This window comes from Bos indicus x Bos taurus, chromosome 1, assembly GCF_003369695.1.
Source record: "Bos indicus x Bos taurus breed Angus x Brahman F1 hybrid chromosome 1, Bos_hybrid_MaternalHap_v2.0, whole genome shotgun sequence".
Lineage (NCBI taxonomy): Eukaryota > Metazoa > Chordata > Mammalia > Artiodactyla > Bovidae > Bos > Bos indicus x Bos taurus.
In genome coordinates this window covers 101,005,210-101,029,443 of record NC_040076.1, presented here as the reverse complement: position 1 = coordinate 101,029,443, position 24,234 = coordinate 101,005,210, and the positions used below count along the sequence as shown (strand labels likewise).

Sequence of the window (24,234 nt, the reverse complement as noted above, 5' to 3'; positions counted from 1 at the left end):
GATTTAAAATCCCCTGACATCTCCCCTTTAATGAAAGACAATGAATTTATTCATGGGATGCATTCCCTTGTCATGAAAGTTAGTAAGTGCAAATTTGTAATTTTTAATATTATTAAAACAATATAATTTATCTGAAAAAATATAATCATTTCTTTTTTGAAATTGAACAATTTCTTTACTAAAATCCTGATATATCTGGGTCCAGTCAAGGGATATTTCAGATAGTACATAGTTTTTGAATTACAGGAAGAGTAATTTACATGTGGACATGTTTGGGACAGTTGACGAGTGAGGAAGTGAGAAAGAAAAAAATTGAAGAAACAGGAGTATAATTTTAAGACTATAAGCATACACATCTTTAAAAAATTCAAAATACAAGTAATTATATTCTTTTACATTTTGTCTTTTGGTTGTGACATTTTGTTTCTATCATTAGGTAATTTCAAGTGACCAAGTCTCTTATTTTACGATTCTCTTAAATAAATTCTCTTGCCTTCATATAAAAGAAAAACCAAAGAAGCCAATTACTTTGTTTGTTTTAATATATCATATTAACATTAAATGCATAAATTAATTAAAAGGAAATAATATTGTAAATCACAGTATGTAATGTTTCAAGACCTCCCACCCATTTTTTAAAAATATCTTTTATCAGTGGTAATAAAAATCAGTTGGAGATTGGAAACAACTCAGATACATTTTAGGGAAATACTTTCTTAAAGTTATTCAGGAAAGAGAGAGTTTGAAGCTGCAAACTGTTTTAATATGCATATAATTAATTGTCATACTTTATAATGTGAAATTTAATTAAACTTGTTCTAGCCATTTGGGTTTTGGAATGCTAGGTACAATACTAAGTGAAAGAAGAGAGGAATCGATTTTATCCTTTTGACATTTTTGTTTTATACATAATAGCTTTCTTACCAGGAGTGTAAGAGAGCCAATGATAGTTTTGCCTTGATCTACAGGAAAACGAACATTCTATAAAAGGTAAATCTATTAATTAGAGACCTGCACAGCTTTCTTTCTTGCTAGTGTAATCGTTAAATTGATTTTTCCAATCCATCATGTAATTGTTCCAGCGATGGAATCCTGCTTTCCATTCTCGTTCTACTTCATCAATATTTCCTGTAAAACACGGAGTGAGTTGTGTTAATCTACATTTCAATATCTGTTGGTTAATTAAAAAATAATTTTGATTTCAGATACCATTTTCTCCTAGCACACTGCACAGTGATCTTTTAATTCATTATTTATTATCAACTTCCTTCACTACATGAAAAAACTAATAAATTTTAAATATACTATATGAAATTGAAAATTACATATACATACAAGATGTATTCAACATAAAATGCAACACACATCAGTTTGTATATTATGTAAAATTATATTAAATATTTTTGCTATAGTTTCTGAGAAGATACATAAATATTGTTTTCTAGACTCCCCTAAGCATAGCAAAAATCTCATTTAATACATATATTTTACATATCTAATTATATAGCAGAGTATTATTTCTGATGAAAATATTCATATATAAATATGTATTATTAATTCTTTAGGAGAACTGTGTAATTGGCATTCTACATAGATCTTACATTCTTTCTGTATGAATATATTTTCATTACACACAAAGCCTGGTCATTGAAAAGAGTTTATTAAAAATAGTGTAACATAGAAGTTTATTAACTGCTTTGAAAATTAGAAAGATGACCAAGAAAATCTCTGTTTTTCAGCAGTTTGCAAAGTGTATGTATGTGTCAGGGGAAAGGAGTGTTTCTACCAGAAATAATATGAGACAAGGAACCAAAAAGGGTTTATGTAATACAAAAAAAACTTGAAATTTTGATTTATTTGAAGTGTATTATATTAAAGAATAAAGATTGTAAACAATAGAAGCTCTTAAATTACAGGCTTTTAAAATCATATATTTAAGTTCCTAATATAAATAGATGTAATAAAGCCAGAAGATGGTTTATTCAAATCTATAGGTATTTAATATATTTGTAGTACTCTCATGGTTTAAGGTTTTAGGAGGTTTTGTCAAGAGATAGCACTGGTCATAGCAAACAACCTCTTCCAACAACACAAGAGAACACTCTACAAATGGACATCACCAGTCAATACCAAAATCAGATTGATTATTTTCTTTGTAGCCACAAATGGAGAAGCTCCACACAATCAGCAAAAACAAGACTGTGAGCTGACTGGGGCTTAGACCATGAACTCCTTATTACCAAATTAAGACTTAAATTGAAGAAAGTAGGGGAAACCACTAAACCATTAATTTCAGTTCAGTTCAGTTCAGTTGTTCATTCGTGTCCGACTCTTTGCAACCCCATGAATTGCAGCACGCCAGGCCTCCCTGTCCATCACCAACTTCTGGAGTTCACTCAGACTCATGTCCATCGAGTCAGTGATGCCATCCAGCCATCTCATCCTCTGTTGTCCCCTTCTCCTCCTGCCCCCAATCCTTCCTAGCATCAGAGTCTTTTCCAATGAGTCAACTCTTCTCATGAGGTGGCCAAAGTACTGGAGTCTCAGCTTCAGCATCAGTCCTTCCAAAGAAATCCCAGGGCTGATCTCCTTCAGAATGCACTGGTTGGATCTCCTTGCAGTTCAAGGGACTCTTAAGAGTCTTCTCCAACACCACAGTTCAAAAGCATCAATTCTTCGGCACTCAGCTTTCTTCACTCCAACTCTCACATCCATACATGACCACTGGAAAAACCATACCCTTGACTAGACGGACCTTTGTTGGCAAAGTAATGTCTCTGCTTTTCAATATGCTATCTAGGATGGTCATAACTTTTCTCCCAAGGAGTAAGTGTCTTTTAATTTCATGGCTGCAGTCACCAACTGCAGTGATTTTGGAGCCCCCAAAAATAAAGTCTGACACTGTTTCCACTGTTTCCCCATCTATTTCCCATGAAGTGATGGGACCATTCAGGTATGACTTAAATCAAATACCTTATGATTATACAGTGGAAGTGACAAAAAGATTCAAGGGATTAGATCTGATAGACAGAGTGCCTGAAGAACTATGGACAGAGGTTCATGACATTGTATAGGAGGCAGTGATCAAGACCATCCCCAAGAAAAAGAAATGCAAAAGGCTTTGTCTGAGGAAGGCTTACAAATAGGTGAGAAAAGTAGAGAAGTGAAAAGCAAAAGAGAAAAGGAAAGGTACACCCATTTGAAAGAGAGTTCCAAAGAATAGCAAGGAGAGACAAGAAAGCCTTCCTCAGTGATCAGTGCAAAGAACTAGAGGAAAACAATAGAATGAGAAAGACTAGAAGTCTTTTCAATAAAACTAGAGATACCAATAGAACATTTCATGCAAAGATAGGCACAAAAAAAGGACAGAAATGGTATGGACCTCAAAAAGGCAGAACATATTAAGAAAGGGTGGCAAGAATACACAGAAGAACTATATAAAAGTTATCTTCATGACCCAGATAACCATGGTGGTGTGATCACTCACCTAGAGCCAGACATCCTGGAATGCGAAGTCAAGTGGGCTTTAGAAAGCATCATTATGAGCAAAGCTAGTGAAGGTGATGGAATTCCAGTTGAGCTATTTCAAATCCTAAAAGATGATGCTATGAAAGGGCTATACTAAATATGTCAGCAAATTGGAAAACTCAGCAGTAGTCACAGGACTAGAAAAGGTCAGGTTTCATTCCAATCCCAAAGAAAGGCAATGCCAAAGATTGTTCAAACTATCACACAATTGCACTCTTCTCACGTGCTACCAAAGTAATGCTCAAAATTCTCCAAGCCAGACTTCAACTGTATGTGAACTGTGATGTTCTGTCAGGATCTGCATTAGGCATTACTGACCAAATGGAGGCATGGCCCCAACACCCTCTCCTCATCTTGCAGGCACGGCCCCGGGATGAAGGAGTTAGGCCTTGTGATTCTGATTTGTTTTTTCCTTTCTTCGGTTGAGTTGGCTGGAAAGAATGTTAAGGTGCTTGAGAGAAGCATGAGAAAGCACAAAGCCTTCTGCAGTTGTGCCCGGAAAATAATCTATAAAATAACCGTTGACATTTGTTCAAGGATCTTTACAAAGAATGTCCCAGGATGAGCACATAGGCCGCAGCTTGAGGCCAGGGGAAGGACTGTTATCTGAGACCTGTTTGTGAGGGAAATATTTATGGCAAAAGAAGTTTGCTTAGTTTGGGTTTAGGAATAATTAAGAATAGCTAGAAGCCTTTTTAGGAGATAGTGATGTTAAGATGCTAGGGGCAAACAGGATTTAGAAAAATAAGAAATAAACTGAGGAATGTAGCATGAGTTACAATGTAATCACAAGTTAAGTATAGAACACATAAGAGAAAGTAGATAATAGATAGTAAAGCCGATTCTGAGAGAATCCCTGAAGCTGGAACTCTGTAGAACAACAATGATTTCTGGAGACAATAAATCTGGGTGGGAGAAATCTAAAAATGTCAAACCACTGACCTAATGCTTTTCTCAAAGTATAAAAGAAAACCTGAAGCTTGAAATAAACATGTAGTTCCACACTATGAGTAAGAGGCTATATCATCATCCGCCGACACTGCTCACCCCTTCCGGCTGATTCCCTGGCTGCCGGAGCTGGACTCTGGCAATATTCCAGATTTTCTAGCTGGATTTAGAAAAGGCAGAGGAACCAATATCAAATTGCCAACATCTTTTGGATCATTGAAAAAGCAAGAGAGTTCCAGAAAAACATCAACTTCTGCTTTATTGACTATACTAAAGACTTTGACTGTGTGTATCACAACAAACTGTGGAAAATTCTTAAAGAGATGGGAATACAAGACCACCTGACCTGCCTCCTGAGAAATCTGTATGCAAATCAAGAAGCAACAGTTAGAACTGAACATGGAACAACAGTCTGGTTCCAAATAGGGAAAGGAGTATGTCAAGATTGAATATTGTCATCTTGCTTATTTAACTTATATGCACATCATGAGAAATACCAGGCTGGATGAAGCACTAACTGGAATCAAGACTACCAGGAGAAATATCAATAACCTCAGATATGCAGATGACACTACCCTTAGAGCAGAAAGTGAAGAGTGACTAAAGAGCCTCTTGATGAAAGTGAAAGAGGAGAATTTAGAAGCTGGCTTAAAATTCAACATTCAGAAAACTAAGATCATGGCATCTGGATCTATGGCAAATAGATGGAGAAACAATGCAAACAGTGACAGACTTGATTTTCTTGGGCTCCAAAATCACTGCAGATGGTGACTGTAGCCATGGAAGGAAAAGATGCTTACTCCTTAGAAGAAAAGCTGTGACCAACCCAGACAGCATATTAAAAAGAGAAGACATTACTTTGCTGTCATAGGTCCATCCAGTCAAAGCTATGGTTTTCCAGTAGTCATGTATGGATGTGAGAATTGAACTATACAGAAAGCTGAGTGCAAAAGAATTGATGCTTTTGAACTGTGGTGTTGGAGAAGACCCTTGAGAGTCCCTTGAACTGCAAGGATATCCAACCAGTCCATCCTAAAGGAAATCAGTCCTGAATGTTCATTAGAAGGACTGATGCTGAAGCTGAAACTCCAATACTTTGGGCACCTGATATGAAGAACTGACTCATTGGAAAAGGCACTGATGCTGGAAAAGATTGAAGGCAGGAGTAGAAGGGGACGACAGAGGATGAGATGGTTGGATGGCATCACCGACTCAATGGACATGAGTTTGAGCAAGCTCTAGCAGTTGGTGATGGACAGAGAAGCCTGGCGTACTGCAGTCCATGGGGTCACAAAGAGTCGGACATGACTGAGCGACTGAACTGAACTGAGTAAAGCTAGAAGATGGTTTATTTAAATCTATAGGTCTTTTATATATTTGTAGTTCTGTCACTTTTTAAGTCTTTAGGATGCTGAGCTACAGTCATTAAATTAAAAACAAAATTTTAAGTTATTTCAACTATTGTGAAAATAAAAACTGACAATTTTTATTATATACTTTCCAGTTAGGAATTTTTGAAATTAATTATAACTTTGTAAGGTGCTAATTAGGAGAAGAATGTTCATGTGATCTCATACTACATTATAATGTATACATAAAAATGTCTTCATATTATTAACAATGGAGCACATTCAGTGATTTGTTTTTTGTTAAATGAAAATCAAAATATTTAATGTCATTAAGAGATTCCCCTGTAATTTAAGATATATTTAGGTTTGAAATGTTCACAGTGCTTGGACATTGGACAAATATTTGTGCATTTATATTTGAGTTTATAGGACAAAAATGTCCTATTTTTAGGTAAAATGCCTTTGAAAAGGTCAATGGCTATACTATTTTTTTAAGTGAATAAAAGAACTTTTCTAAAGAATCAAAAAACAGTAAATGTGGAAGAAACATATTAAATATCCTACCAAATGATTCACTCTTCTGTTCTTTTTTATGATAATTAAATGCTGTTTTAAAATTATTTACACAAAATAAGGTTAGAAACGACAAAACTTTTTCTATAACAAATAAACGACTGGTTTAGAAACGATAAAACTTTTGGTATAACAAATAAATGACTAGTAATTTAGCATTTAGATGATGAATTTTAATATTTATAGAAAAGGTCTTATATCTGATTTTCTTCATGGAATTATATAAAATCCATTGATTCATATAAAGATAAATTTATTTCTTCTTGTGTCATAATCAAATATCTATACAATTTACTTACTCAAAGTTTACTTTCTAATGTCAAAATGCTCTGTAAATCTGATTACATTTTCCCTTTAGAATTACTGAATATTGATTGAGACAATATAGTACAAAACATTTAATTATTTTCTAACAGAATCTAAAGCAACTGAATACACTCTAATGAAAAGACAATAAAAAAAAAAACCTTAGTCCTATGTCATAAATCATAACCAAAATTAGAATTTTTTTTCTCCTCCCCTCCTTCTTTTTCTTCCCAAACTGGAATACTGTTATACTTAAGTGGCTATAGATTTATCATCATCATTGTGATGTAGTTCTATTTGTTTTGTAGTTAACAGGGTGCTGCATTGTGAAATAAAGAAAAGAACCTCAGTATAGGCTTTGGAGTGACATGTGTTGAAATTCCAGTTGACCAATTATGATATTAGTATAAAAGAAACTAGCTTTTCAAATTAATTTTCCAACTGTAAATGGAGTTGGTAATCCCTATTTTGCAGTGTTGCCATGAGGGATAATTGAGATGATGTGTACATTTTGGAATTAAACTATATGCATCTTTGGGGAGCTCTGGAAATGAACTTACTGCCTTTGTTACAAAAATTATTTCCTAACTTTGCTCTTTATTGAATCATTGTAGACCTAGATCAATACCAGTAATTTAATAACACACTGATACAACTTTTTCAGGATTTTTATGATCTTTGTTTTGCCCACATTTGTTTCATTTGGGGAAAAGTCAGCAGGCTTCCCTACAGAAAGAAGGATAATAATTAAACAATTTTTTGTCTTGTCAGTTAAAAAAGAGTGAGCTAAGTCTAACTAGCCAAGTCTGAGGAGTTAGGACAGAACATAAGAGAAGTTACTGTTATTGTTAATCAAGATGAAGGTAGAAGACATTAATTATATTGATACTGAATGGTACTGAACATTACAATAAAAAATAACATATTTCCTGTGCTTTAAGAGATCATAAAAATATCTTCTGTTCCCTTTACTTGCTTATCTTCCAGTTCTTCAATCAGTTATTAAAATTGCAAAGGGATTAATAATTCTTTATGGAGTAAATCATAAACAATAATTTCCCTGTTATAATTTGAGGTGTGTCGTGAGATAGAGTGAACTATGATAAACTTGTCAGGAAGATCTACTGGAGAAGGGAGAGGTTACCCACTCTGGTATTCTTGGACATCCCTGGTGTCTCAGCTGGTAAAGAATTTGTGTGCAATGGGGGAGACCTGGGTTTGATCTGTGGGTTGGAAAGGCTATTCTGGCCTGGAAAATTCCATGTGGAATGTATAGTCCATGGAGTCGCTAAGAGTCGGACACACTGAGCAACTTTCATTTTCATGATAACTCAGGCTGGGTTTTGTGAAGTCTCCATATGCTTTTACAGTGAGATAAATAGAACAGTTACTTTGATCATTAAATAACTCTAGTCTTAAGAGAAGACTCTACACATGGACATCACCAGATGGTCGACACCGAAATCAGATTGATTATATTCTTTGTAGCCAAAGATGGAGAAGCTCTATACAGTCAGCAAAAACAAGACCAGGAGTTGACTGTGGCTTGGATCATGAACTCCTTATCGCAAAATTCAGACTTAAACTGAAGAAAGTGGAGAAACCCACTAGACCATTCAGGTATGACCTAAATCAAATCCCTTATGATTATACAGTGGAAGTGAGAAATAGATTTAAGGGACTAGATCTGAGAGACAGAGTGCCTGATGAACTGTGGATGGAGGTACATGACATTATACAGGAGACAGGAATCAAGACCATCCATAAGAAAAAGGAATGCAAAAAAGCAAAATGGCTGTCTGAGGAGGGCTTACAAATAGCTGTGAAAAGAAGAGAAGTGAAAAGCAAAGGAGAAAATGAAAGATATACCCATTTGAAAGCAGAGTTTCAAAAAATAGCAAGGAGAGATAAGAAAGCCTTCCTCAGCAATCAATGCAAAGAAATAGAGGAAAACAATAGAATGGGAAAGACTAGAGATCTCTACGAGAAAATTAGAGATACCAAGGGAACATTTCATGAAAATATGGGCTCAATAAAAGGCAGAAATGGTAGAGACCTAACAGAAGCAGAAGATATTAAGAAGAGGTGAAAAGAATACACAGAACTGTATAAAAAAGATCTTCATGACCCAGACAATCATTATGGTGTGATCACTCACCTAGAGCCAAACATCCTGGAATGTAAAGTCAAGTGGGCCTTAGAAAGCATCACTATGAACAAAGCTAGTGGAGGTGATGGAATTCCAGTTGAGCTATTTCAAATCCTGAAAGATGATGCTGTGAAAGTGCTGCACTCAATATGCCAACAAATTTGGAAAACTCAGCAGTGGCCACAGGACTGGAAAAGGTCAGTTTTCATTCCAATCCCAAAGAAAGGCAATGCCAAAGAATGCACAAACTACCACACAGTTGCACTCATCTCACACACTACCAAGGTAATGCTCAAAATCCTCCAAGCCAGTCTTCAGCAATACGTGAACTGTGAACTTCCTGATGTTCAAGCTGGTTTTAAAAAAGGCAGAGGAACCAGAGATCAAACTGCCAATATCCACTGGATGATCGAAAAAGCAAGAGAGTTCTAGAAAAACATCTATTTCTGCTTTATTGACTATGCCAAAGCCTTTGACTGTGTGGATCACAGTAAACTGTGGAAAATTATGAAAGAGATGGGAATACCAGACCATCTGACCCACCTCTTGAGAAACCTGTATGTAGGTCAGGAAGCAACAGTTACACTGAACATGAAAGAACAGACTAGTTCCAATTAGGTAAAGGAGTATGTCAAGACTGTATATTATAACCCTACTTATTTACCTTATATGCAGAGTACATCATGAGAAACACTGGGCTGGAGGAAGCACAATTTGGAATCAAGAGTGCTGGGAGCAATATCAATAATCTCAGATAGGCAGATGACACCACCCTTATGACAGAAAGTGAAGAACTAAAGACCATCTTGATGAAAGTGAAAGAGGAGAGTGAAAAAGTTGGCTTAAAGCTCAACATTCAGAAAACGAAGACCATGGCATCTGGTCCCATCACTTCATGCCAAATAGATGGGGAAACTGTGGAAATAGTGGTTGACTTTATTTTTCTAGGCTCCAAAATCACTGCAGATGATGATTGCAGCCATGAAATTAAAAGACGCTTGCTTTTGAAAGGAAAGTTATGACCAACCTAGACAGCATATTAAAAAGCAGAGACATTACTTTGTCAGCAAAGGTCTGTCTAGTCAAGACTATGCTTTTTCCAGTGGTCATGTATGAATGTGAGAGTTGGACTATAAAGAAAGCTGAGCGCAGAAGAATTGATGCCTTTAAACTGTGGTGTTGGAGAAGTCCCTTGTACTGCAGGGAGATCCAACCAGTCCATCCTAAAGGAGATCAGTTCTGGGTGTTCATTGGAAGGACTGATGTTAAAGCTGAAATTCCAATCCTTTGGCCACCTGATGAGAAGAGCTGACTCATTTGAAAAGACCCTAATGCTGGGAAAGATTGAGGACAGGAGGAGAAGGGGATGACAGAGGATGAGCTGGTTGGATGGCATCACCAATTTGATGGACATGGGTTTCGGTAGACTTTGGGAGTTGGTGATGGACAGGGAGGCCTGGCGTGATGCGGTTCATGGGGTTGCAAAGAGTTGGACACATCTGAGTGACTGAACTGAACTGAACTTGCTTTGTTTTGCTTTTAACAAGGCATGGAAAAGTCAAATATTGAAAATTGCTTGATATTTTTCCTTCAAACTACCTTTTCACTATACCATTTTTTTTTTGCATTCTTGCTAACTAATTAGCCAGTAGCAGAATATGAGATTCCAATGTGACCAATCAGAATAATATCTCAGCTCTTAAATTTATATTAGTCTTCTTTAGTTGTATCAAGCAGTATTTCATGATTTATTCAAAGGCCAAAGGAGGAATAATTGGATCTGTTTTTTTTTTTAATCTGAGAAGATGCGAAGGTCAATTTTTTCCCTTTATATGAATTTACTTCCTCAATTTTATTGAAAAATATTGATATTTCATCAACATTGGGTCATTTCTCTACTTCCGTTTCTTGTGATTATGAAATATTGTAGTTATATTCTTAGCAACAAAAATCTGAATTTGTTAACAGTTGAAACAAATAGTGTATTTTATTTCTTGCAGGTACTTGCAATAAGACCATAGGTGTGTGCTGAAATATAGTCTGAAGTTAAGTGTTAGAATCTGTGTGTTAAAGAAATCTTAAGGATTGTTTGAGCATATTTACTACTCAGATGTAAATAACTGCTCAGTAGGTACTTATGCTTATTGTACTTCCATTGTGAGTGAAGTAAACATTTCTCCTTTTAAGAAGTCCTGTTCAGTATTTATTTTTTGAAATCTTCCTTTGCTTATGAAGTTTACTTGCTTTTAAAAAACCAAAAGGAGTATTTCCATAAAATCTTCAGCCTAAGCCATCTGAAGAACCCTATTTTCAGAATATTGAAGAGTAAAATGTTTAAAGTTTTATGACTTGAAAATTATAAAGTATGGTAAGAACATATCTTCTTAATATTTAAATCCCTCAACATTATTTGCTTGCTATTGCTAAGTCACTTCAGTCGTGTCCGACTCTGTGCGACCTCATAGACGGCAGCCCACCAGGCTTTCCCATCCCTGGGATTCTCCAGGCAAGAACACTGGAGTGGGTTGCCATTTCCTTCTCCAATGCATGAAAGTGAAAAGTGAAAGTGAAGTTGCTCAATCTTGTCTGACCTGGAGCGACCCCATGGACTGCAGCCTTCCAGGCTCCTCCATCCATGGGATTTTCCAGGCAAGAGTACTGGAGTGGGGTGCCATTGCCTTCTCTGACATTATTTGCTTATAAAACTCAAAGACATGACATTTCAAACTAACTATGTTTATTTAAGTATAAATATTGTTATTACTAATGAATAATTTGTTGATATTATAACAATTATGTCATACATTTATTTTAAAATTTATTAAATATATTTCATAAAACTCCTTTTGGGTGATTATCTGAAAAAATAGTGATAAATATAAAATATGTTTTCAAGGCACATTGGAAGTATCCCAGAGTGAGATATGTATTTCCATACAGCTCAGTGTTCTTTTCATTAGGAAGTTGTTCATCCCTGTGTAGGATAGAGCAGCATCTAGCCAAAAACATAGGAATTGATTTATTCAACTGCTTTATAGAAGTTGGGTATTTAGAGATAGAGATTCTGAAGTACGTCTTCAAAATTTGCTGATATTGAAATTTTATTTTATACACAAATAAACTAAAGTAGGGGCTTCCCAGGTGGCGCTAGTGGTAAAGAGCCCACCAGCCAATGGAGGCTGGAGATTTAAGAGACACAGGTCTGATACGTAGTTTGGGAAGATCCCCTGGAGAAGGACATGGCAACCCACTCCAGTATTCTTGCCTGGAGAATCCCATGGACAGAGGAGCTTGGCAGGCTACATCCACAGGGTTGCAAGGAGTTGGACACAACTGAAATGACTTAGCACACACGCACACACACTGCAATAGACCACATGTGCTTGAACCTGAACGACTAAGTTGATTTTATAATAAAGTAGTCATTTAAAAATTTCCCCTACTCTCAGCTTATTTTGCTTCAAATTATGATCCTCCCATTTCAAAATACTGATATTTTAAGTAAAGATTGAGACTATATAATATGTGATATGTTAAATGGTACCTCTTCTAGTCTCCTGGCAGATTATGCATGTTACCTCATTGCTATTCACACCCAGAGGACACGAGGGCAGCACTGTAGCTCTGCCAAGGGATGCAGAAGCCCATCTCTGCTGTATATTGTGTCACAGAACATTTGGGAGTACACAGAGAACTGGTCTATAAGTAATGCTTCCCAAACAGGTGGAGTCTGTAATTATAATTTTGGTGAGTAATGTCTGAGAAAATAAAAAAGCATATTAAACAATCAAATACAACTCTGAAATGTCCTTATTTGCCTGAAACTAACCCTTAACCTCTCTAAAGAAGAAACTAAAACAGCTACTATATAGTGATATCTAAAATATAGCTTGAAAATTGTGGCATATTATGAGAAACAGAAGGGTAAAGTCTAAAGGAACTGGTTAAAAAAATAAATAAAGGAACTGGTTAGCAGTATGTCTAGTGGTTGAAAGTAAATTACTTTTATTTGAAAAATACAGAAAATAGACTTGAGGAGCCACATCAGTTATAAAGAGCTGGGCATTAAAAATACAAAACAAAACAAACAAACAACAATGGATTGTATATGTATGTCTTTTTTCTTAGAGAATATGCAATCACTCAAGTTGATTGTTTGAGCTTAGTTAAATATTTTACTAGTGAATTTTGAAATAAATGATGATCTGAACCATTTTCTTAGTATTTCCCTATATAAATCTAAGTAATCACTTTCTGAAGCATAGCTAACTAAATTACTACTTGTTTATTATGTTATATAATGTATGTCTCTGGTCTTAAATATTTCCAAGCTCAGAATATTTAGAAATATTTGGATAATGTTTTTAAATATATAAATGTTAGAGATTTTTTTCCCCTTAAAAATCAATCAATGTATTACTAAATTTGTTTTTGGCTCTTTTGGATTATCAATTGTATTTAGTTTTATACCAGTTCAATTTTTCAGTTTTATAAGTTGTTTATTTTATATATTTACTTTTTCAATTTCTATTAAATAATTCCACAAAAATTTGCTGAATAGAAAGATCACCCTATCTTAGTTCCAGTATTAGGTTTCATTTTCTTCTAGAGAAAATTTCTGGTTTTACTTTCTTTAAATAATGTACACAGTGGAATCAATTAACTGTAAATTCGCAGATGAACATTATCACCCTGCCCTGGATTGTGTAACATTTTCCTCTGTTTACATAGCCCACAACTAATTATTTAACCAAATACTAACAAAACAAAAAAGTAATAAATACCTGTAATTTCCAAAACTTTGGGAAAAAATAGTGTCCAGAATCGGCATTGTTGAGCACGTAGTTTGGTATTTACTTTTGGTGACTCTGTATTTAAGGTGAAATACTTTTGTTCATTGCCTTTGAAGACAGGCCATCTTGTACTATTGTTCTGGGTCCCATTCGGATTTCTAAAAAATAGAGAGGCATTATAGTTCTTTTGAAGTCACTGATAGATTAATATATATATATATGTGTGTGTGTGGGTGTGGGTGTGGGTGTGTGTATACACACGCACATATATAATGTTCTCAGAAATCAATAAGAGCTTCTAAAAAGTCAGAAAAATGTGGATTTGCTTGATAATATCAAGCATAAAAGAACTAGTTGAATGTTTTCAGTACCTTGAAGCACTATGTTAGTTAAAATTGTAGGAATTAAAATTTAAAGATGAAATTTTTACACATATTTATGCTTAACATATAGGAAGAAAAATATATTCTATTTTAAAATAATAATATTTTCTTTACATTTGAACATATATATCTATATTTGGGACTGATTGCTTATTTCCTTGGTATGTAATAACTGTATTACTCTAGGTCTAACTTTTAAATTGTTCTTTCATTCATATAAATTTGTTCACTACTTAAAAATCCTTCAATAATTCCCCTGTGAGATCAGATAAAGATTAGTGAACATGCCACCCACATTTCCAAGCTTACTTTCGGGTATTCTCTTTGCAAGCCAGCCAACACAAATTAGGAACACTTTCTTAATGATTTCTTTCTCTATTTCACCTCCTGTCTTTGCCTAGGTATTACTTTTGCCTGGAATTTGCTTTATTTCTTAACATCAGGTGTAAAAACCAATTCAGAACCTTTAGATACTGTTTTCATGCTGATGCTTCCCATATTTTCAATTGTGATTTTTAAATCAATAGTGCTTGACTCAATTTTTCAGAAATTTATAATTTTTGGTTCATTTACACCTTGTAGGATTCAATAATATATTATTGCCTAGGTCACACAAACAGAAACTCAAAGAATAAACATTCTGGAAGTGACTATCTGGATAGTTACTGGTGATTCTAAAGATTTTTTTTAATATATTTGTATGCAACTTTTATGAGTCTGACACTGCTCTAGGCTTTAGAAATACAAATACATATGGAAAACGTAGTTTCCCTCAGAGAATTACAAGAAAAGACATCCATGAAAACAAAGAACCAACAATATCTGGTAGCCTAAATCAAGCATAAACATGACTTGTCAGAAAAGGAAATTACCTAAAGAAATGCAATTTTACCTGAAGTAAGGAGAAAAAAAAAAAAGAAACTGAACCAGAAAGAAAATTTTGGAAAACTAAAGAAAGGGAACTAAAACAAAATAGGTACAAAATTGTGTTCCTCCTAGTTCAAATAGCAATGAAAAATAAAAGTTATTTTCTTGGACTCTAAGAGGAGATTCTATTAGAATAATAGCTTTAAGATATTAGTGTTATAGCAATAAGATCTGACAATCTAGGAAAATGGTTTAGACTTTAGTTTGTAGGCATTTAGGATTCTTGAGGGATTCTTGGCCTGACGGTTTAGTATAAACATAATAGTTTAGAATTACTAACCTAGAGGTGGTATCTAGAATAACCAAGAAACCTAGAAAGTAGTCACTGAGACTGATATCAAAAAAAAAGATTAAAGTGACAGGCAAATGCAGTTCATCCCTTTCTAACTTAAGCACAACCATATAAGAAAATCTCTAGCTGAACTTTTCTAAAAGTATACCACACAAAATTCTTCACCATTAATGACACAACTTCAATATATTATTGACAGAAACTTGGGAGTACTGATAGAACATATCTGCATCCATAGGCAAAGGAATTTTATTATCCCTGAACTACAATTTGGAGTGTCGTGAGTTATTTCATAGGACAAAGTTTGTTAAATGGACACTGGCAGTGCCATTAGTGCTTCGCTCTTGAACTCAAGTACAAGTCAGCTCTTTTTTTTTTCTTGCCAAAAGCCTGTGAACCCCTAGAATTTGGAAAGAAAAGCAGGCATTCATCAGCATGGTTATCTGAGGCAGATTTTGCCATCAAGAACTTGTGTTGAATAAGTACCACAAGTTCCTATTTTATCACAGATGCAGACATATTCAACCATGAGTCAAGAGCTATAGAGATAAATAGCTTCGTGATGAACTGGTTGATTTTATGTAGGAACTGGATGATTTAATAAGAATTATTAAAAACCAGAGCTATTCAAGCTAAACCAATATCATAACAGGATTGAACCCTCTTGCTTTAGGGTATTATTTGAAAGAGGTCAGGAAGAAAATTTCTCCAGATCACAGATGGCACACTTGTCTAGGTGAATTATGTAGTCTTTTTCTTTTATTTTAAAGCTTTAGAAACTAACAAGTACAGCTGCTGGAGGCTGGATATTAAACCAGGAGAACCACTGGTGTGATTCGGTACAGCAATTCTTATGTTCCTAAATAGCCCACTTTCCTTCTAATTCTATTCTAATTAACTTATGGCACCATTTTAACTGCACATTCATTTCTGGCTTCTGCAAATGGTGACTTAAACAGAGCTGACTTGTACTTGAGTTCAAGAGCGAAGCACTAATGGCACTGCCAGTGTTCATTTAACAAACTTTGTCCTATGAAATAACTCATGACATTCCAAATTGTAGTTCAGAGATAATAAAATTCCTTTGCCTATGGATGCAGATATTGTTTTCAAAAAGTGATTGAAATAGCTATTGAAGTGATGAAACATTTTATTCTATAATTTGAAAAAACCTCCAAAGACTAAAACTTAACCAGAGAAACAATTCTCTTATTTGTATAAATTAAAAACTTTGTAAAATGCAATATATTTTCCAGGTACAAAATTCGGAAACACTGTGCTGTGCATGTTCAGTCCCTCAGCTGTGTCTGACTTTGTGACCCATGACCTGTAGCACACCAGACTCCTCTGTCCAAGGAATTTTCCCAGCAAGAATAATGAAGTGGGTTGCCATTTCCTCCTCCATCTTCCCAACCCAGGGACTGAATCCACATTTCTTGCATCTCCTGCATTGGCAGGCAGATGTTTTTACCACTGAGACAACTGCGAAACCCTCTGAAACACTATAATTTTCATTCAAAATTATAAGATAAATGTAAACATCCTGCCTTAGAAAGCATCACTATGAACAAAGCTAGTGGAGGTGATGGAATTCCAGTTGAGCTATTCCAAATCCTGAAAGATGATGCTGTGAAAGTGCTGCACTCAATATGCCAGCAAATTGGGAAAACTCAGGAGTGGCCACAGGACTGGAAAAGGTCAGTTTTCATTCCAATCCCAAAGAAAGACAATGCCAAAGAATGCTCAAACTACCGCACAATTGCACTCATCTCAAACGCTAGTAAAGTAACGGTCAAAATTCTCCAAGCCAGGCTTCAGCAATATGTGAACCGTGAACACCTGATGTTCAAGCTGGTTTTAGAAAATGCAGAGGAACCAGAGGTCAAATTGCCAACATCCGCTGGATCAAGGAAAAAGCAAGAGAGTTCCAGAAAAACATTTATTTCTGCTTTATTGACTATGCCAAAGCCTTTGACTGTGTGGATCACAATAAACTGTGGACAATTCTGAATGAGATGGGAATACCAGGTCACCTGACCTGCCTCTTGAGAAACGTGTATGCAGGTCAGGAAGCAACAGTTAGAACTGGACATGGAACAACAGACTGATTCCAAATAGGAAAAGGAGTACGTCAAGGCTGAATATTGTCACCCTGCTTATTTAACTTATATGCAGAGTACATCATGAGAAACGCTGGACTGAAAGAAACACAAGCTGGAATCAAGATTGCCGGGAGAAAAATAAATAACCTCAGATATGCACATGATACCACCCTTATGGCAGAAAGTGAAGAGGAACTCAAAACCCTCTTGATGAAAGTGAAAGTGGAGAGTGAAAAAGTTGGCTTAAAGCTCAACATTCAGAAAACAAAGATCATGGCATCCGGTCCCATCACTTCATGGGAAATCGATGGGGAAACAGTGGAAACAGTGGCTGACTTTATTTTTCTGGGCTCCAAAATCACCACAGATGGTGACTGCAGCCATGAAATTAAAAGACGCTTACTCCTTGGAAGGAAAGTTATTTCCAACCTAGATAGCATATTCAAAAGCGGAGACATTACTTTGCCAACAAAGGTTCATCTAATCAAGGCTATGGTTTTTCCTGTGGTCATGTATGGATGTGAGAGTTGGACTATGAAGAAGGCTGAGCGCCAAAGAATTGAGGCTTTTGAACTGTGGTGTTGGAGAAGACTCTTGAGAGTCCCTTGGACTGCAAAGAGATCCAACCAGTCCATTCTGAAGGAGATCAGCCCTGGGATTTCTTTGGAAGGAATGATGCTAAAGCTGAAACTCCAGTACTTTGGCCATCTCATGCAAAGAGTTGACTCACTGGAATAGACTCTGATGCTGGGAGGGATTGGGGGTAAGAGGAGAAGGGGATGACAGAGGATGAGATGGCTGGATGACATCACTGACTCGATGGACGTGAGTCTGAGTGAACTCCGGGAGTTGGTGATGGACGGGGAGGCCTGGCGTGCTGTGATTCATGGGGTTGCAAAGATTCGGACATGACTGAGCGACTGATCTGATCTGATCTGATCTGACTTTGCTATTTTTTAAAAAAATATTTTATATTCCGATTACAAAATTAAGACCTCAAAGTGAAAATATGCAACACTTTCCATCATATAAAGAGATCTCTTCTCTTTTTGTTATCAGGTTTTTTTTCTAATATGTGTTATACAAAAGTAGTCTAAAGATCATTCATTGCACTTTTCCTCTAATGTAAGATTGAAAAGTTTTAAAACATGGTTTATTTAACCAAAAATGCAGAATATCGTTTGAACAATTGTATTACAGAAAATTGCTTGCTTATCATGGGTATTGGAACATTTTCTATTCATTTTATGAATAGAATCTCTAAAAATAAATTAACTGACTCAGGGTGCCTGGTATGAAGAGCTAGGATATACTCAACTTCATGTATCAAATTTTCTTAGAAATACAAATTCCAATACTGCTTACCCAATCCTAACACAGGAATTAAGATTCCTTTAAGAATTCAGAGATGGTTATTTCTAACTAAGATATATGGTTCCTTTTTAAGCATTTATTTTATATTGGAGTCTAACCAATTAACAATGTTGCGATAGTTTCAGGTGAACACTGAGTGGACTCAGCCATACGTATTAATGGATCCATTCTCCCTCAAACCCATCCAGGCTGCCACATAACACTGAGCAGAATTCCCTGTGCTATACAGTTATTTTAAAGTGAATATATTTTAGTGTGCTTTACAATCTAGTAAAATGAAGTCATGATTAGTAGTTATAAACTGAAAGGCCACCGGAAATATTCCTCAATCATAAGCAGGGCACGAGGATATAGTATATAGTGGATAATATCTTATATGCAAATATTCATGGATTTATATTCTGTCATGTCATGCTTAAATAACTATATTTCAATTTAAAGAATAGAAGGGTTATAAAAGAATCTGAATTTAGAGATTAAACCTATTCTTTCATTAAACAAATATCAATTGAGAGCATACTTTGTCAAACTTGTTTGAATCACAGAAGATTCAACAACAGCAAAAACAGAAAAAAAATCCTACCTCACATAGTTTTCATTCTTGAGAAAGATAGACAATAATGATAATAATAAAAGAAAAATATATAGTATGTTGGATAGTAATAGCTCCTAGAAATAATAAAGCGGAAAGTGGGGATGATAGGAAATCATGAGTATGTTAAGTATGTGTGTGTGTGTGGAGGGCAGAGGTAGGGAGTGTATAATAAGGAATTTGATTGACTTTGTCCAAATTTCCTCGTGAGATAACCTCTAAGTCTTGGGATTTTGCACCATACCTGATAGTTTATACTAACAAGGTGATTCATGTTGTGCACATGATGGCTTTTGCTAATGCAATGACTCAGGGTGGGGCTGCACACACTGATAATCTTAGGGAAGGAACTGACCTCCCCTGAAAAACTAACCAGTGAATAGAGGGTTGGGACTTTGAGCCAACTGATATCAGCCTGAGCTCCAGGAAGAGGAAGGGCCTAAAGATTGAGTTGAACCACTTGGCCAATAACTGACTGTGCCATGACTTTCTAATGCAACCCAAATAAAACTAAACCTCAAGGTCAGGTGAGTTTTCTGGGTTGGCAGTTCTCCATGTGCACATTACCACAATTGATGCCATGAAGATGAAGTGTCTCTGAGGATGTTGAAGATTTCTATCTGGAAGCTTGTTAGTTGTAGATCTTGCTCTCTGTATCTTTTACTTTGGTTCTGAACTATGTGCTCTTGCTATATCGTGTGTGTTACTCACTCAGTTGTGTCTAACTCTGTGACTCCACGGATTGTAGCTCACCAGTCTCCTCTGTCCATGGAATTCTCCAGAAAAGAATACTAGAGTTAGTTGCCTTGTCCTTCTCTAGGGGATCTTCATAACCCAGGTATTCCACATTACAGGCAGATTTTCTTTATCGTCTGAGCCACCAGGGAAGACCTTTGCTATATTAAAACTGTTATTTGTAATTTATGGCATTTTTATAAGTCCTATGAGTCATTCTAGTGAATTATCAAATCTGAGGGAATGCATGTGGACTCTGAACTCGCAAGTTAGATCTGAAATCTTGGGACACGTTGACAGTCTGAAGGGCTGTGCCTTAACCTTGACTTTGGAAGACTCTGGGTAGGGAAACTCTGCAATATTTGAAAACAAAGAAACTTAAGTGAAGAGTTGACAGAGGATAAGAGTGAGCCATGCAATTTATTTGAGGGAAGAGTATTTTAACAAAAGCAGAAAGCAAAGGCTAGTGAGACAGGTGTGTGCCTGGAGTTTTCCAAGAACCTTAGTAGGAGGGTGTGACTCAAGTGAAGCCAGTCAGGGAGGAAGGAGTAGAAGGTGATATTATTTATTTACCTGTAGGACATTATAATCTTTTTACATCTGCTGTGAGGGAGAGAAGAAGCAATTGGAAGGTTTGCACAAATAAAGGACAAGATCTCACTTATTCTTTTTAAAAAGATTATCTCTGAGTATTGACTGCAGAGAATCCACAGGTAAAAGCAGGGGAATCAGTTAGGAGACCACAGGAATAATTTATGTGAGAGATGATGGTTGTGTGAACCACAGAAGTAGTAGCAGAAATTGAGAGAAGTGCTCAAAGCTTGCAAATATTTTGAAGGGTGAGTCCTTATAACTGGCCATGAATTAGAAGTGGAGAGAAATGAGAACAGTCAAAGATGACTCCAAGAATTCTGGCCTGAGGAACTGGGAGGATTAACAGAGCTGCCATCATTCAAATAGGAAATCCTGTAAGAAGAGCACGTTGTTGCTACTGCTGTTCAGTCGCCCAGTTTTGTCGGATTGTTTGTGACCCCTTGGACTGTAGCACACCAGGCCTCCCTGTCCCTCACCAACTCCTGAAGCTTTCCCAAGTTCATGTTCATTGCATTGGTGATGCCATCCAGCCATCTCATCCTCTGACACCCTCTTCTTTTGCTCTCAGTCTTTCCCAGCATCAGGGACTTTCCAATGAGTCATCTGTTCACATCAGATGACCAGAATACTTGAGCTTAAGCTTCAGCTTCAGCTTCAGCATCAGTCCTTCCAGGGAATATTCAGGGTTGATCTCCCTTAAGATAGACTGGTTTGATCTCCTTGCTGATTAAGGAACTTTTAAGAGTCTTCTCCAGCAGCACAGTCCAAAGGCATCAATTATTTGGCATTCTGCCTTCTTTACAGTCCAGCTCTTACAACTGTACATGACCACTGGGAAGACCATAGCCTTAACTATATAGACCTTTGTCAGAGGAGTAATGTCTCTGCTTTTAAACAGGTTTGTCATCCCTTTCCTGCCAAGAAGGAATCGTCTTCTGATTTCATGGCTGCAATCACCGTCCACAGTGATTTTGGAGCCTGAGAAGAAATCTGTCACTACTTCCACCTTTTCCCCTTTTATTTGCCATGCAGTAATGAGGCTGGGATGCCATGATTTTGGTTTTTTAATATTTAGTCTTATGCCAGTCCTTTCACTCTCCTCCTTCACCCTTATCAAGAGGGTCTTTAGTACCTCTTGGCTTTCTGCCATCAGAGTGATATCATCTGCATATCTAAGATTGTTGATGTTTCTCATGCCTATCTTAATTCCAGCTTATAACTCATCCAGAAGAGCATACTTGGAGGAAAATAACATGAGTTCAACTCTTTCCAGGTCTTTAGGAAGAATGTCAGATTTTTCCCTTCCTATGCAGGGGGAAAAATGCAGCTTTTCTTTACCGTATATTTCTTTCCTGTTAGTCTCCTTTTCTATCACATAGAACACTTCACTACTGACCCTTTTAGACATTAACTGTGTGAACACTTTTCTCAAGACAATAAGTTAGTCTGACACCACCTGAGTGTTCTACAATTTAATTCAATTCTGATACTACCTGGACAGAGCATCAGATCCAACAGAAAAGGACTCAGTCCCACAAGACTCCCCCACCCTTTCACAACAATAAGAAAGTCTTTGACACCAGCTGAGTGTCCTACATGCTAAGCTAAATAATGTGAAACTCTGCATCAAATAAATTTTCACTATGGCTGTAAGACACCATGCAACAGTTTTTACATGCCCCTTACATGTACACTATTCTTTTTTTACCATAGCAATTCAGCATTTAATAAAAACAATTGATAATATAGCATATAGCCTGTGCCTAAAGGATCTATATTTTAAAAGTGAGATGTTCAGATTTAGGACCCTTAGAAAAAAAATCAGGAAGCAACTGAGCAAAATTGAGCTCAAAAAAGGAGACATTCAGTGAGTATCATGATTAGTAGTGGGAGCAGTACTTGAAACAGTTCACATGTTGCTTCTATTATACTGACATATTTATATAAAGAACAGACAAAGCAATTTTCATATAGTAAACAAATTTACTCTTCATATTTAAGCATATAAAAAGGAATGTGTATTCCCAACAGAATCTATTATTTTAAGTAAATATGGAGACACAGGTGAAACAGAAAAGGATAACAAACAGAAAAGGGTAAATACCATCTTGTTTATTGCAAGGTCATATTCTCCATATCATCTTGCATATGGTAAACTTATTAGGATAAAAATAAGCATTAAATATATTTTGAAGTAGTTTTTTGATTCCTTCCAGAAGAATTTCTGTGTCTGTAACATTTGTAAAATTGATCAGGTTGCACTACTAATTGTGTTTAAGTGTTTGAAAATCTGAACAATTTAAAAACTGACCCAAAGATAGCTTTCTTAAATTAAATAAATTATAACAATTATTCTTAATTATATAACCAAATAAAATTGTCTAATAACCACTGAATTATATTAAAACAACTATTAATTCATAAATGCATTCCAGTAATTTAAGGATACTGATTGCATTTTAATTTATAAGGTTATAGCCTAGGCTAATTAGTTTTATAAAACTTCTTATCCTGAATCTCATGATTTTCTACAAGCTTCCATGATGAAGCTACAATGATGAATGAAATAATGTAAACTAGTTTTCTTCAAAAATATACATGCAAATGTATACATTCTGGTTAATCTGTCTTCTGATTATTGTATATTACATATATATATGTGTGTGTGTGTGTGTGTGTATTACACAACTTAAATATTTAGGATGTACCTGTGTGTATGCGAAGTCTCTTCAGTCATGTCTAACTCTTTGTGACCCTATGGACTGTAGCCCATCAGGATCCTCTGTCCATGGGATTCTCCAGACAAGTTGCCATGTCCTTCTCCAGGGGATCTTCCTGACCCATGGATGGAACCCAGGTCTCCTGGCCTGCAGGCAGATTCTTTACTGCTGAGCCACTTGGAAAGCCCAAATATTAAGGAAGCCAAAACCAATTGAGCAAATATCATTTACATAAAGATTAAAATATATCATAGTAGCATATTATTGCAATTCACTGTAACAGTGCCAAATTACATAATAACAATTATATATTGAGCTCTGAAATAAATCATATCTTATTTATTTTTGTATGCTCAGTACCTGAAATAATCCTGAGCAAAAAGTATATGCTCAATAAATGCTTGTTGAAATGAGAACTAAGTGAATAACCTTCATTACTTTGGATATATTTTGAATTAATTCAATATGAGCTATTAAATATTTTTCACAGTACTATATGAAAAGAGAAATTCACTTTATTCTCTTGGGTTAAGATGAATAAAAATGTATGGTAAACATTACTCTTTTAAGAATAAAAACCCCAAAATGTACATTGATTCTTCAAGTGCCTAAAGCAATAATACATTTCACTTCAAAGTCCTACATGAGCTAATGGAAGGTCGCAATGTGTATGAGTTACTCTTAAGCCTGTTCACAGACTGAATCTCAACTCTTTCAAGTCTTATTTCTTCCATCCAGATGCACTATACATTATCAGAAAGGTTTTTATGACTGTACTGTTTTCTCCCTGGAGGTAATAAGGTCAAAAAAAAAATGTTACTAAAGCAATATAGAGTTTATAACAATTTACTTGGGCATACAGCATTTTT

The 24,234-nt window shown here is 35.7% G+C and overlaps 1 protein-coding gene across 1 annotated transcript in view; it reads right to left on the bottom strand.

The window, feature by feature from the left end:
• Nucleotides 1–357: 357 nt before the first annotated feature.
• Nucleotides 358–24,234, bottom strand: part of BCHE (butyrylcholinesterase) — a 78,546-nt gene continuing 54,669 nt past the window's right edge. Inside the window, exons 3-4 of the mRNA XM_027542077.1 lie at nt 13,638–13,804; nt 358–1,128 (exon numbers count right to left, since the gene is read on the bottom strand). Of these exons, the coding sequence (XP_027397878.1) occupies nt 1,004–1,128; nt 13,638–13,804 (292 nt within the window). The 3' untranslated portion in view covers nt 358–1,003. The remainder of the gene's footprint in view (nt 1,129–13,637; nt 13,805–24,234) is intronic.